The sequence below is a fragment of the Garra rufa genome, chromosome 21 (assembly GCF_049309525.1).
Source record: "Garra rufa chromosome 21, GarRuf1.0, whole genome shotgun sequence".
In the NCBI taxonomy this organism is placed as follows: Eukaryota; Metazoa; Chordata; class Actinopteri; order Cypriniformes; family Cyprinidae; genus Garra; species Garra rufa.
In genome coordinates, this window is record NC_133381.1 from 30,769,762 (window position 1) to 30,786,037 (window position 16,276).

The 16,276-nt window shown below is 36.1% G+C and overlaps 1 protein-coding gene across 1 annotated transcript; it reads left to right on the plus strand.

Moving 5' to 3' along the window:
• The first annotated feature begins 10,800 nt into the window (after positions 1 to 10,800).
• Positions 10,801 to 15,364, plus strand: LOC141296310 (calpain-1 catalytic subunit-like). Its single transcript, XM_073827567.1, has 4 exons — positions 10,801 to 10,897; positions 13,885 to 13,965; positions 14,049 to 14,209; positions 14,450 to 15,364. The coding sequence occupies exons 1-4, from the start codon at positions 10,866 to 10,868 to the stop codon at positions 14,809 to 14,811; spliced, it is 636 nt and encodes a 211-aa protein (XP_073683668.1). The 5' UTR covers positions 10,801 to 10,865; the 3' UTR covers positions 14,812 to 15,364.
• Positions 15,365 to 16,276: the final 912 nt, after the last annotated feature.

A 16,276-nucleotide genomic window follows, 5' to 3' on the forward strand; every position in this document is an offset into this window, starting at 1 on the left:
ATATATATATATATATATATATATATATATATATATATATATATATATATATATATATATATATATAATATATATATATATATATATATATATATATATATATATATATATATATATATATATATATATATATATATATATATATATATATATATATATATATATAATATATATATATATATATATATTATATATATATATATATATATATATATATATATATATATATATATATATATATATATATATATATATATATATATATATATATATATATATATATATATAATATATATATATATATATATATATATATATATATATATATATATATTTTCCTCTCTTTTCTGATCTTCCCTTTCTAGCCCGTACTCATCTAACAACGCCTGTCATACGGTATTTTTGAGCACTTCCTATGTTGATCTGCCTCCTTAGGATGAATCACTTGTTGTATTCCCAATTGTAAGTCGCTTTGGATAAAAGCGTCTGCTAAATAAATAAATGTAAATGTAAATGTAAATGTTTTGCTGAGCTAAAAGGAGCTTGTCCAAATGAACAGCTGATTTAGAATTTAGTACAAATGATTAACTGATTGTACTTCAGACCACCTGATTTTATCTGGTATCCCCTCTTCTGCACAAATACAGTATATAATTGATTCAAAATAATGCTTGGACTGAATTTAGTGGTGCAAGGTGGGAACATGACAGGGGGACTATGAAGAAATTAATAGCTTGACTTTTTGCATTTTTGTGATACCATATAAATTGTACTTTTTTAAGAATTAGTATAATGCAGGTTTTTTTTTTTATTATTAATTCACAAGTATATAAACAGCATTTACTGGTTTACCAACATTCTGTGTTCAGACTTAAGGCTATATTTGGTGGAAATTACTGTTAACTTACAGGTGGGAGGGGAAAACTTGAGTATATAGTGGATGGTGGATGTCAGAAAAAAAAAAGGTGTGAGCACCGATAACGTTGTGGGCAAGTGCATTGCTGCACTGCGGGCATCCTCAGTTCGAATCCTGGCTACTTTGGGAAGGGGCGCAGCAGGGCGGAACGCGGTCTACGCTGTTTGCCAATCACAACGCAGGTGGACTTCTGACCAATCACATTACATTTGGTTTTTCAGAAGGCAGAACCCGGAAATAATCGAGCCGTTTTCTGTTGGAAAGGGTTCAAATACACAAAAATTCTGGTAAAACATATGACTATATGATTTTAGGATCCATTTTTTTTTTCACTGAGGACAACTGAGGGACTCATATGCAATTATTACAGAAGGTTCAAATGCTCAATTTAACTTATTTTGTCTTATCTTATCTTCTGTAGCCTCTGAAGACCAGTACTAAATGAAAAAAATATATTTAGGCAAAAAAAAAAAAAAAAATGTACACATTCCCTTCGAAAGTTTTCACCCCCAGCTCTAAATGCATTGTTTTTCCTTCTGGAGCATCAGTGAGCATTTGAACCTTCTGTAATAGTTGCATATGAGTCCCTGAGTTGTCCTCAGTGTGAAAAGATGGATCTCAAAATCATACAGTCATTGTTGGAAAGGGTTCGTGCTGGAAAACATATTTTTGGGGGATTTTGCAGATTCTGAAAGGGGATGTAAACTTTTGACCTTAACTGTTCTTAGAGAGTACTACGTTGATACTATTGTAAACAAAGGTAGCTTACAAACATTAGTGCAACATCCTAGTTTGCCTACTTATACTATGCCCTAAAAGAATTTGCTCTTTTTGAGAACATGTTTTTTTTTTATTGTGTCGCAGAAGAGTAGACTAGTTTGGTGACACACTATCACACTGAAAAATCATTATGTCGGATAACTATGTGCATAGAAATAGTATTACATCCTGGTTTTTATGATTTGGGACACTAATTCTAATCTTGTATACTATTTCAGGTCTACAGTGAGTTTATGTTTTCCAACATTCCTACTATACAATATCTGTTACGAATTGCAAAGAGAGGACCCAAACGCAGAATGAGCTTCGAACAGTTTATTGACTGGACAGGGCAAACAGGAGGAAGGGGCAGGAAGACAGTCCACAAAGAGGGCCTGGGAGTGCACGACAAGGGAGAAAAGGCTTGACGAGGATGGAGACTCTTGAAAACCCCGCCAACATCCGGGGGGCCAGAAGCAGCGACCAGGGGGGAACTCAGGAGACAGGGCTGGAACCGACAGACACACACAAGAGACAAGACAACAAAAAACCAGGGCTTGACTAGAAAAAAATAAATAAATGAAAAAACTAGAAGCTAACTAGAGGGGAGAAAAGGACTAAATAAAGGAAAGATAAATATTTCAAAAGGCACTTCTAATAAGACTAGGAAAAAACGAGCTACTGTAGGAGAGAGCACACACACCAAAACGAACCAGCAAAGACAAGAGGGAAAGAGCACAATATAAAGGGAGGTGAGAACAAGAGGAACAGGTGAGGACACTAAGACAAAAGAGGACCAAACGAGAAGGACAGGTGACGACACTCAGACCAACAAGGACTAAACAAGTCGGCGTGGCAAAGGGAAAAAAGGAGGCAGGATCAAGGGAGCACATGACCAACACAAACAAAGACACATTAAACAAAGACAAGAAAGACAGGGCTGTCAGGGCAGGGCCCTGACAATATCCTCATGTCCTTATTATATGTATTACATTGAATACAATATTAAGCACACAATTGTTCATATAGAATGTTATTGATTTTTTTTTATTACAAATAAGTGAACACTGGGGCAAATTTTGCACATTTTTGTCATGTCATGTCCCCATATTCCAAAATATTCTGTTATGTTCTATTTTGCTAATGAAAATGATACTAATGAATAATTAATAATCGGTTTAGAATAGTTTCTTCCTATATGTTTTCAATATGGAGTTACACTCCTGTTGAAAGGCGTTCACACTAACAGTGTTTGTTGTTTCACCAACAGTCACTGTCATTCATATCAACAGTATTCTCCTGTCAACAGAAGACAGCTTTTGTTGTCTTTTGTTTACAGGCTGCCTTTGTCAGCCTTTTGTAACAGGCCGTCCCTTTTATGAACAAAAGGCAGTTCTCTGACTACATCGTCTTCTAGGAAATTACATCATGGTTTTCAGTGTGGAAAAAATAACAAAATACATCATACTTTTTACCACCGGATTGAGTTTTCTAGACAGTCATTGTGATTGTGCTATAAGAAAAAAAAAACAATCTATCACTGTAATATATGTTTTTTTTTTCTTTCAGGTCATTATTGTGGAACAATTGAGTAAAAGTGACCAATCCGAGGGTCTTTCTTCAGCCATGTCAATGGAGAACTTCACTGAAAACTTTAGGGACATTGATATTTGCTGCCTCAGTCCTGATTTTCTGGACAGTTCCTTTAAACGCAACTGGACTTCCACATGTTATTATGGCAGCTGGGATGCTGGGACTACAGCTGGTGGCTGCCTCAACAATAACGGTAAGTAATATCTATAATGACAGTGAGTGAGGAGTGAGTGAAATGTTAATATGTTGAGGATCTTAATAATGTTGAGAACCATTAAATGTTCAATTTGTGTAGTGTTTGGGTGTCTACATACTTTTAGCCATTTAGTGTGTACATGTGAACCGGTCTGAATCTCTGGATGTGTTTTAGAGACTTTCTGGACAAACCCTCAGTTTCGTGTGAGGATAGAGGAGCTTGATGACAAATGTGCTAGTGGCCAGTGTCCTGAAAACAGACTGGTGTCTCTAATGCAGAAACATGAGAATAGATACAGAGATCTTGTTTCTAACTACGCCATTGGCTTCAGTGTTTTTCTGGTCAGTATTATCAAAAGTCAAAGAGTACAACTATTTTGGTTTCCACCAAATTAATTATGAAACTTATTAATCGTGTGTTATTCTGTTTTCTACCTTAACAGATACCACCAGAGGCAAGTAAAATCTAATACACAAATATGTAATTATTAGCTACGTTTAGCTCTAAATAAAGTGGTTGCTTGAATTCAAATGTATTTTTCACTCTCCTTTAGATGAAAGATGGGAAGTTCCCAGCCAAGTTCTACATTAAACGTCCCGTGGCAGCTAGTGAGAAATTTACCCAATCAAGTCATGTGATGAAATTCTTCAAGCTATCTCATTGTACCATCCACTTTCAATCCTAATGAGACTGCAAATTTCATGCTGTCCATCTTCACAAAGGGTGAGACCTATAAAAGAAATTAGAAACCTGTCATGACATTGTATGCGATTATTATCAAAGACCAATCAGGGGTACACCAGTTGAATGGAAATGCATAATGAATTGATTTTATAATAGCAGTTTTTTTTCAGTACCTGATCATGTCATTTTACATAAATACAGTTAAAGTCAAAAGTTTACATACACCTTGCAGAATCTGCAAAATATTAGTTATTTTACCAAAATAAGCGGAAACATACATGTTTTTTTTTTTTTTATTTAGTACTAATCTAAATAAGATAGTTCACATAAAATATATTTACATATAGTCCAAAAAATAAGAAAATAAAAGTTGAATCTATAAAAAAATGATACTGTGTTGTTACCTGAATGATCCACAGCTGTGTTTTTTTGTTTAGTGATAGTTGTTCATGAGTTCATGTCCTGAACAGTTAAACTGCCTGCTGTTATTCAAAAAGATCCTTCAGGTCCCACAGATTCTTTGATCTTTTTTTAGCATTTTTGTGTATTTGAACCTTCAGGTCCCACAGATTCTTTGATCTTTTTTAGCATTTTTGTGTATTTGAACCTTTTTGAGATCCATCTTTTCACACTGAAGACAACTGAGAGACTTGTATGCAACTATTACAGAAGATGGAAGAAAGCACCATGCATTAAGAGCCAGGGGGAGAAAACTCTTAATGCATTGTTTTTCTTGCTGAAGCATCAGTCAGCGTTTGAACCTTCTGTAATAGTTAAATATTAGTCCCTCAGTTGTTGGAAAGGGTTCAAATACACAAAAAATGCTGAAAAGCCAAATAATTTATGGAACCTGAAGGATTTTTCTGAAGAACAGTGGGCATTTAACTATTTAGGACAAGCAAGGGACTCATACACAGCAATCACTAAACAATAAATAAAAAAAATAAATAAAAAAAATCAGTGCAGATTTTGCAAGGTGTATGTAAAATTTTGACTTCAACAGTAGACTTCAGTTCTGTTTTACAAATGAGTACAAAGCGGTTTCTCAAAATCATTGTTTAATGCATAGATATAATAGAATGTTGTGCATACAAACACTATGTTTAGAGAAATAAGGCAATGTTTTATGTATCATATGAACCTAACAGCTCAAGATTGTACACTATTTTATATCTCTTTTCATACTACTATTTCTTTTTAATGACTTTATACCTTGTTCTTTTTCTCATTTTAAGTCACATAATCTTATGTTGTTTGTTTTATGTTTTAAGAATTCCCATTAAAATTTGAAATTCTTCTTAAAGGATTCTGACCACATGATCATACATGTTGTCTCCTCTTCTACACCAAATATAAGTTAAAATATAGCTGCAAGCAGCAATTACGGGGCCAAGCATTCAAAGGGGAAAATGAGGAGCTAAGGATGGCAGGAACAGCAGACCAACTGTAACAATAAGTAAAAAGAAGCCATTTTCAGATGATTTTAGTCAAAACGACAGAAAAATGATGTAGAACGCCTACTGATACGATTTAATGGCTTATTTGGTTTGACCAACAGGTGGCGCTGTTATCAAATAGATGTGGTGTGTTTAGTGTGAGGTGACAAAGGCACACTCAAAGTTTGGTGTCTTTATGTCAAAGCTTTGCAGAGATAAAGCCTCAGAATCATTTTGGCATCAAGCCTAAAATTTGTAGAGGCGCTGTACAAAAACGGTTTCATCTATCAATATGAAATCCATAACTTTTGTCAGCACAGTCTGAAGATGATCTGACTCGATTTTGGTGAAAATCGGACTAACGGTCTAGGACTAGTTCGAAAAAGTAGGTTTTCAACATAAATCAACTGTGGTATCTACAACATATTTGGTATCTATGTTGTCAGCATGACCCAAGGAATATTTTGAGACTAATTTCATTACACTAGGATAATGCTGTCTACAGTTATAAGCATTTTTGGACAATTTATAATTGATAGTTAATGAATGGTTTGTTACTCTTGACCAATAGGTGGCGCTGTTACCAAATTGATGTGGTGTAATCAGTGTGAGGTGATAATGCACATACAAAATTTGGTTCAAATATCTCAAAGCTTTGCAGAGATACAGCTTCAGATGCGCTTTGACATCTTTTCAGCAAATTCGTTGATGCGTTAAATGAAAACGGTTTTGAATATCGACACAAAATCCATAACTTTTTGTCAGCATGGTCTGAAGATGATCCGAGTCAAATTTGGTGAAAATCCGACAAACGGTCTAGGAGGAGTTCGAAAAAGTAGGTTTTCTACATTCAACTCTCTAGCGCCACCACTTGTTCGAAATTGGCAAAATTGGTATCAATGTTCTTGGCCTGACCCAAGGAATATTTTGTGATCAATTTCATTACAATAAGCCATTTTTCACATAAATTGTTAGCATTTTTCGAAATTTCGTTATAAGTTTTGACCACAAGGTGGCGCTGGCCCCAAAATTTGTATGTGCATTCAGGGCATAGTGCCTAACATTTTTGTAATTAATATCAAAACGATACGCTAATCCGTTCTCAAGATACAGCATTTTAAAGCTAAATTCAAAATGGCCGACACCCAAAATGGCTGACATGGGAAAATTGGATATGGTTCGTCTCGGAATGCTCCTCCGAATCTAACGGGATGAGCTTTGAGATTTTTTGGCAAAGCACTGAGAAGTTATAAGCGAAAATAGCCATTTTTCATATCTCCTGACCACTAGGTGGCACTGTGACGAAACACTGCAGGTAGCCTCAGGTCATGCATATTATAACACACACCAAGTTTGGTCTCAATACGACAAACCGTTGCGGAGATATGACCTCACATCCATTTTTGCACGCTTTTCGTAGAATTAATTAGCGCGTTATTCGAGAACGGTTTGTCCAATCAACTTGAATTCCATAACTTTTTGCCAGCATGGTCTGAAGATGATCTGAGCCAATTTTGGTGACAATCAGACAAACCGTCTAGGACGAGTTCGAAAAAGTAGGTTTTACAAACAATAAATTATAGAAAACAAACTAAACCATACGATTTTTGAATTTTGGTGTTCATTCGACTCGGCATGACCCAAGGATTCAGAGAAAAAAAGAATTTTATTAGCAAAAAGAAAGTGAAATTTCGGACAAGTGGTGGTGCTAGAGAGTTTGAGTTAGAGACATCAAACTTGCTATGGTTAATGTTGGGACTGTCCTCTATCAGTGTGCAAAATTATACAACTTTATCGCAAGAGGTTCTATAGGCTGCCATAGACTTGCGCCGGAAGAAACGGAAGAAGAAGAATAATAAGAACGCCAACTGATACAATAGGTGCTACCGCACCTTCTGTGCTTGGCCCCAATAAATGAAATTCTAATTTAAAACAATGCATGAACTGGGTTCAGTGGTTAACGGGCTTGTATTAAGTCTCAGGTGTAAAAATAAGAATTATTAAGAGATCAATAATTTGAGTTTCTGTACTTTCATAATCGCATATATAATTTGAACTATATCAAGGATTAGTCAGGTGCATTTTCTTTATTAATTATCTATTACGATAAACATTGGCTTTTCATTCAAGTTAATTATGCAAACCAGTTACTAATCCTGTTTGCCAATAGTTAAAGCTATATATGTTGTGGAATTTAATGTTGTGTAATTATAAAACAGTGGTGGGAGGAATTTGGAATCTTATTCACCTTGTGCAACGATATACCTGTGCGGTGACGTACTATGCAAAACAAATCCTTTTACACATAACATGCACAGTTCCTGAAACATCATTCAGTCTGAGCACAGAGTTCCAGAGCCTAGGGCAGAACAACGAGAATAAGTTAAACCTAAAAGGAGAAGCCTGCTCATTTAGGTGAGTTGTTATACTTGAAGGTAAAGTATATTATTTTTATCTTCAAAACTTTGAAGTTTTGCTTAGTGGAGTTTATCCTCTAATTATATTGTATGTCTCTGAATATTATCAAGACATGTCTTTTAAATGTTCCTTCCAAGCGTTTGCTTCTCTTTATACTTTACTCTAAGAAACAGACTTTTGCATCTAAGAAAAAAAATGCCTCCACCTCGTGTAAACAAGAAAGCCAGGAATGAAACCACCACAAAAAACAGCACGGGCACTCTCGACAACCCTTTGAAATTCTTGGATCAGGACTACCAGGAGTTGAAGAAGAGCTGCATCACCAAAAATAAGACATTTGTTGATGACAAGTTCCCTTCAGACAGCAGCTCCATTGACCCAAAGAACCAACTTAAACTAGATCTGGACGCAATTGAGTGGTTGAGGCCATCAGTAAGTTACCTGTATTGACTTTCATTGATCTTCAGACCTTCAGAAACTTGTTTGAAAGAATCAAAGTACTAAGAAATTTTCTTAGAGCTTGTCAGAACAGCTTCACCTGTTCACATTTCCCAGCATTTTTTATTTACAACTGTGGCAAGACAAAGCAGACCTAAAATCTTTTTCTAGTATTCCCAAATCCCTGGGCCAAGTTTCATTGTATTTTCTCTGTTTAGAAAATAGTGTCAGACCCTCAGCTCATTGTACAGGAGGTGTCCAGGTTTGACTATTCCCAAGGACCTATTTTAGGTATGTTTATTTATACATTTTTAATATTTACCCCATGCCACTTTATATATAGCAGAAAGCCATTGGTCAAGTCATTAAAAAGATCGGTTTTGCTTATTTTTGTGCTTTTTTACTTCAGGAAACTGCTGGTTTCTCGCTTCAGTTGGGGCTTTAACATTTAGGAAGGAAGTCATGGACCAGGTCATGCCAGCTGACCAGTCATTTGATAAAGATTATGCAGGCATATTTCACTTCAGAGTGAGTTCTTTGGTCTTCACAGCATTACTGAATACTGTTTAAAATGATATCAGTCCTTCAGCCTTATGTTGTGCTTAATTTGTATAGTTCTGGCGGTTTGGGAAATGGATTGATGTGGTCATTGATGACAAACTTCCGACAATCGATGGACAACTCGTTTTTGTTCTTTCAAAAACATCTAATGAGTTTTGGCCGGCATTACTGGAGAAAGCTTATGCCAAGTAGGTACTAGCATGTTGTGGTAAAATTCTTCTTCTTATAGTGTTAAATTATATAGTTGTTTATTGAACCACGACTTGCATGTAACCTGATTTTTAAATTGCCTTACAAATGGCAGTATTTGTCACTAGTCATTACATTTTTCAACAGCATGTTTGGTCCGCTATAGTATATACTTAATATATAGAATGCCTTTTACAGGGTGTGCGGCTCCTACGCTGACATGCACGCTGGTCAAGTATCTGAGGCTTTGTTGGATTTCACCGGTGGTGTCCATGTGAACTTTGAATTAGAAAAACCTGCTATAGATGTGTGGAGCCTGATGGACCGTGCAGTCAAAACAAAGGCTCTGATGGCCTGTGGTTCCCATCCTGGGGTAAGCAGTGACCTCAGGTGTAACAGATATTATCATGATTACCATCTAAAGCACTGTCACCAAAGCAGTTTGTTAGGTTTTGCATTAAAGAGTTCAAAGTGTAACTAAATCGTAAGATATAGGAAACAATGTAATACATAAAACAATCTGTTTTTATTTCCTGCTACATATTTCAGTTTGGCAGCATAACTGATATGATATGTCTTTTTTTCATACCATGTCAGGCCAAATCTGAGAATGTATTACCTAATGGTATTGTGCAAGGCCATGCATATTCAGTGACGGGGGTTTTTGAGGTAAGTCTGCACAGAATTAAATGTCAGATCACAGTGGCATCAGATTACATGCACTATAAAAAAAAGGTGCTTCACAATGCCATAGAAGAATCTTTTTTGTCTAAATGGTTCCATAAAGAACCTTTAACATCTGTTTTACAAAAAAAAAATTGTTTGTGGCGAAAGAAGGTTCTCCAGATTCTAAAAAGGTAAGAAAGAGATGGTTCTTTGTGGAACCAAAAATGGTTCTTTTATGGCATCGCTGTGAACAACCTTTTAAAGCACCTATATTTTTAAGAGCGTAGCTGTCTAAATAACCCAGGTTTTTAATAGCAAGTTTGATCAACAGCATTTCAGTGTTGCTTTTAGGAACACATCCCTTAATTTCTTTCAATTCATAATCGAACAATTCATTCTCAACCATTTTCATATTTGACATTGACATTTTTTTTACAAAATTCCTTTCAGAAGTGTGTTTAAGGTAAAATTGTTACAAATTGAAATGTCAGTTGTCTTACACATTTGGATGATTGATAGATACTGGTAAATTCCGTAACAAAAAAACTTAAATCCCTTTAGAAATGTCAAAATTTACTGAATTGTTCATCATTCCATCATTTTAAGTAAGGTTTTGTTTTAAAACTCCTTGTACTTCAGTTGTGTTCCCAAGTAGTGCCCTCAAGGCTCTGTTCTCTGTAGTGGGACTGTTTTTAGTAAGCATGATGCTAATATTTATAGTTACTCTGATAATACTAATTCATTCTATAATTACAACCCATCCATATGGGTTTATAATACAAAAAAAGGTGTTTAGAAACAACAAACTCACTTTATCCTTATGCTAATTGTTGTTGTACTAGCATACACCAGTGTTTATTTACTAATCGCCTTCAGCTCCAAATGAGCTCCACCCTTGGGTATGTCCTTTGTGTGGTTTGTGTTCATCCCTAAGTGTCATATCATGGTTTAACAGGTAACATGCCAAGGAAAACCAGTGAGGCTGGTGAGAGTGTTGAATCCATGGGGAATGGGCGAGTGGAACGGTGCCTGGAGTGACAAGTAAGACTCAATATGAAACTATATAGACCCACTAATCCCAATGTTGATCAAGTGACATTGTTTGTTTGTAACACTGGATACGTAATGATTATATTAATCAGAATCTTGAAGAGGTTTGTGAGTTGTATTAGATTTTTAGTATGCTAAAAATGTAAAATTAACTGCCCTGATAGCACACGTTCATCTCAGAGATGTCTATTTAACGTCTGCATTTACATCTGCAAGACATCTACAAGACGTAGTTTGCTATCAGATGTCAAATAGACGTCTTTAAGATGTCTTTAAGATGTCTTTAAGATGTTTATGAATTAGAATGTATGTAAAACTGACATCTTACAGACGTCTGCCAGACGTTTGTACACAGCAGATGCTTTCAGGATCAAAAGATCTTTAACAGACACCTTGCAGACGTACATGTGATATCTGGGTGATTAGGCTACAAAAAACAGATCTTTAAAACTAAATGTGGTTTACTATGATGAATCGTAACTGTTACACAGTACGTCTTCATGTGCCTGTCATATATGTATTATATGTTGGGGAAAGTTACTTTTAAAAATAATGCATTACAATATTGTGCTACTCCCTAAAAAAGTAATTAATTACTTTTACTTTATGGAAAGTAATGCGTTACATTACTTTTGCGTTACTTTTTAATTCTGGGCTGGGCTTTGTTTTTAATATAAAATGTAAGATTTTTAGCAAATGTAAAAGCCCTTTTACACGAACAAGTGAAATGAATAAGCCTAAGGCTGAAGAAAAAGTAAATTCATGTCTGTACAGTAGAACTGTAGGAGAAGGAAGTTCAACACTCTTCAGCAATGAGAAAAATGAAGCACAAATCTTAGTTAATCTAAAGTAAATTTTGCCTATTAGTATGGTTGAATTGGATCAACAAAGGTCAGCAGCAAAGACTGGCGTTACTTTTTTGAAAATGGAAAATTGGAAAAGTAATGCGTTACTTCACTAGTTACTTGAAAAAAGTAATCTGATTACGTAACTTACATTAACTTTAACGCATTACCCCAAACACTGGTTACAACAAACCAAACACACTCTTAAAAATAAAGGCTCCAAAGGGGTGTTTCTTCAGTGATGCCACAGAAATACTATTTTTTGGTTCCTCAAAGAACCTTTCAGTGAACCATTTTGAAGCACATTTTGACATAGAATCTAAAAAACCTTTTTCCACTATAAAGACCTTTCCTGCATTTGAAAGGTTCCATGGATGTTTCAAGGTTCTTCATAGAACCATCAATGCCAAAAAAGAACCTTTATTTTTAAGACCGCAACAAGAAAAAACTAAATCAGCAAGTTACATCACCAACGGTCATTGTCATTCATACTGTTGGAATTTGTCAAGCATCATTAAAATTAATTACGCCACCTTTAGTCATTCTTTTGTAATAGGCTTTTCCTTTATCAAACAAAAGCCAGTTCTGTACTGACATTCTGTGAAATACATACAGTGAGGGAAAATTTTGATTCTGTAAGTTTGCCCAGTGACAAATAAATGATCAGTGTATAATTTCAATGGTTGGTTTATTTGAACAGTGAGAGATAGAATAAAAAAAAAACAAAAAAATCCACAAAAATGCATTCAATTTTTTTGGGGGATTTGCATTTTAATGAGTGACATAAGTATTTGACCCCTTCGCAAAACATGACTTAGCAAAACCCTTGTTAGCATTCACAGGGGTCAGACATTTCTTGTAGTTGGCCACCAGGTTTGCACACATCTCAGGAGTGATTTTGTCCCACTTCTCTTTGCAGATCCTCTCCAAGTCATTAAGGTTTCGAGGTTGACGTTTTGCAGCTCCCTCCAGATTTTCTTTGGGATTAAGGTCTGGAGACTGGCTAGGCCACTCCAGAACCTTAATGTACTTCTTCTTATTGCCTTGGCCATGTGTTTGGGTTATTATCATGCTGGAATACCCATCCATGACCCATTTTAAATGCCCCGGTTGAGGAAAGGAGGTTCTCACCCAAGATTTGACGGTACATGTCCCTGTCCATCGTCTCTTTGATGCGGTGCAGTTGTCTTGTCCCCTTAGCAGAAAAACACCCCCAAAGCATAATGTTTCCACCTCCAAACACGGCAAGTTGAGTTGGTGCCAAAGAGCTAAATTTTGGTCTCATCTGACCACAACACTTTCACCCAGTTCTCCTCTGAATCCTTCAGATGTTCATTGGCCAACTTCAGATGGGCCTGTACATGTGTTTTCTTGAGCAGGGGGATCTTGTGGGCGCTGCAGGATTTCAGTCCTTCACGACGTAGTGTGTTACCAATTGTTTTCTTAGTAACTATGGTCCCGGCTGCCTTGAGATCATTGACAAGATCCTCCCGTGTAGTTCTGGGCTGATTCCTCACAGTTCTCATGATCATTCAAACTCAGCAAGGTGAAATCTTGCATGGAGCCCCAGACCGAGGGAGATTGACAGTTTTTTTGTGTGTTTCTTCCATTTGCGTATAATCGCACCAACTGTTGTCACCTTCTCACCAAGCTGCTTGCCGATGATCTTGTAGCCCATTCCAGCTTTGTGCAGGTCTACAGTCTTGTCCCTGACATCCTTGGACAGCTCTTTGGTCTTGGCCATAGTTGAGATTTTGGAATCTGATTGATTCATTGCTTCTGTGGACAGGGGTCTTTTATACAAGTAACAAGCTGAGATTAGGATCACTCCCTTTAAGAGAGTGCTCCTAATTTCAGCTCATGCATTGTGTGTGTGTGTGTGTGTGTGTGTGTGTGTTATTCTGTCTCCCACTGTTAAAATAAACCTACCATTGAAATTTTTGAGACTGATCATTTATTTGTCAGCAGGGGATCAAATATTTTTTTTCCCTCATTGTACATTGACAGACAGTCAGTGACACTTTATTTCTAATGTGTTAAAAAAGGTCAAATTTAGCTATTTGCAGTAATACTTATGTATTAGATTAGAACAACACCATGCAATATTTCAATATACTTTTGCATAACTTTCAGGTCATCATTGTGGTACAAAGTGAATGTGAAGGAACGAACCGAGTGTCGTTCTTTGGTCAGTGACAAGGATGGGGAGTTCTGGTAGGCATAAACCGTAATTTCAGGTATGACCTTTTTTGCATTAAATGTGAATCGAATGTTTTCAGCGACAAATTTTATTACAGGATGTCAATGGAGGACTTCACCAAAAACTTCAAAGAAATTGATATTTGCTGTCTCAGACCTGATTTTCTGGACAGTTCCTCTAAATGCAGCTGGACAACAACACACTACAATGGCAGCTGGGAATCTGGGACTACAGCTGGTGGCTGCATCAACAATAAAGGTAGCTCATATATAAATGTATATATATAGATAGAGGCAAGTGGTCATTTCTTACAATTGCATTCTAACACAAATACCTTATTAATAGAAATTTTAGAAACAGCATGCATATGCAACATGAAATTAACAATCCAGGGTGTAAATGTTGAACAAGCAAATGTATGATTGTGCTACTGAGTGTCTATATAGTTTTGTCCATATGTGTGTACCACTAAGATCTAATTCAATGGATGTCTTGCAGAATCTTTTTGGACAAACCCTCAATTTCGAGTGAGGATTGAGGAGCTTGATGCAGAATGTGCTAGTGGCCAGTGTCCTGAAAACATACTGGTGTCCCTCATGCAGATCCATGAGAACAGATACAGAAGTCTTGTTTCGAACTACAGCATCGGCTTCAGTGTTTATCTGGTCAGTATTAATAATAACTCTACTGGACTCACAGAAAATCTCACTGAATACAGTGATTTTGGTTTCCACTTATTAATGGTGTGTTTCATGTTTTTCTGCTTTAACAGATACCACCAGAGGCAAGTAAAATACAATTCAAGCTTAATAGTATTAAACTCTATAAACACATTTGTTTTGCTTTGTAAAGAAAAATAATACAATTTCATTCTTCTTTAGATGAAAGATGAGAAGTTCCCTGCCAAGTTCTTCTCCCGCAGAAATTCTGTGGAAGATAGTGGAAGCTTTATCGATAAAAGACATGTGATGAAATTCTTCAAGCTTAAACCAGGAGAGTATCTCATTGTACCCGCTACTTTCCACCCCAATGAATCTGCAAAATTCATGCTGTCCATCTTCACAAAGACTGGATCCCATAGAAAAGAAAAGAAACCTGAAATGACATGATGTATGAGGTTATAATAAATGTCTTTAACAGTAACAGCTCATGGTTACACCATATTTTGCATCTACTACCTTTATTAGTTTACTAGCATTCTAGATTTTTGACCTCTGTAACCACTCAAATGGGATTTAGAGTAGCCAAGCTGGTTATTCATCTGTGGTTCATTCATGGTTCATCTGTTATCTGTGAAATCAATGTTACCATTGTTGTTAGGTTTTTGATGTCCTTTCACACTGTAACTTTGTGTATGGGTCAGGTCAGTTAGTAACATAAATATTACAGTTTTAAATGCAACTTCAGGGCGTAGCCATTCATACAGTCATGTATACAAAATTGTAAAAAAAAAAAAAAAAAAAAAAAAAAAAAATTAGTGATAGGCAGCACAATTCTGAAATGTACAACACCAAACAATAATAAAAACATACATTTCATTCAAAATTTTATGTAAACGGTTGATTTTTTTTTTTTTTAATTTTTACAATCTCATGTGTATGCTATAAGAGTAACTTCTGTGTCTGTGAGTCTGTGAGCTTGGTTTTCTGACGGCAGGTAAAGATGCTGGATTTAGCACTCATCGTATTGATAATGAAACCAAAGAGCTGACGAGTTACGGGAGATTATACAAACCTTGTTGTTCCTAATGCAGTTATTAAGTTAATTTTAGTGTTACCATTTCTGAAGGGATACGTGTACTGTAGTGTACTGTGTGGTTTTCTTACACTAGAGGGCAGTAGTTTACTAAATAAATAAAGGACGTCGCAACACAGAAACGTGGGAACACGATAGCCGTTTACAGCTGGTGCAGAGATCCGCCTCTTGTGATCCAATCACAAGCAGTCAGCAGAGAAGTATAGCTGTGTACACCTGTGTAACATGAGTCTCAAAAGCGTCTCCTTGGTTAGGCTATACGAGTTGGATTTTATGGAGCGTCTCTGGTTTTGTACTAAAAGTATCACTGAATCAAAGTGTTTCCAGGGGTTCAGAGATTGACTGGTTGTTGTCACAGAGCCCCTAGTTGGTAAGCAGTAGCCTACAAACTTGTTCTTTGAGGACCACTGTCCTGAGGAGTTAACCTCCAGCACTAATTAAATACACCTTAACCAAAGTAATCAAGGTCTTTAGACTCACTAGAAACTTCCAGGCTAGTTTTGGAGCTGGTTGGAACTAATCTCTGCAGGCTATTGAGCCTCCAGGAGCAGGATTGGACACCCCTTATAG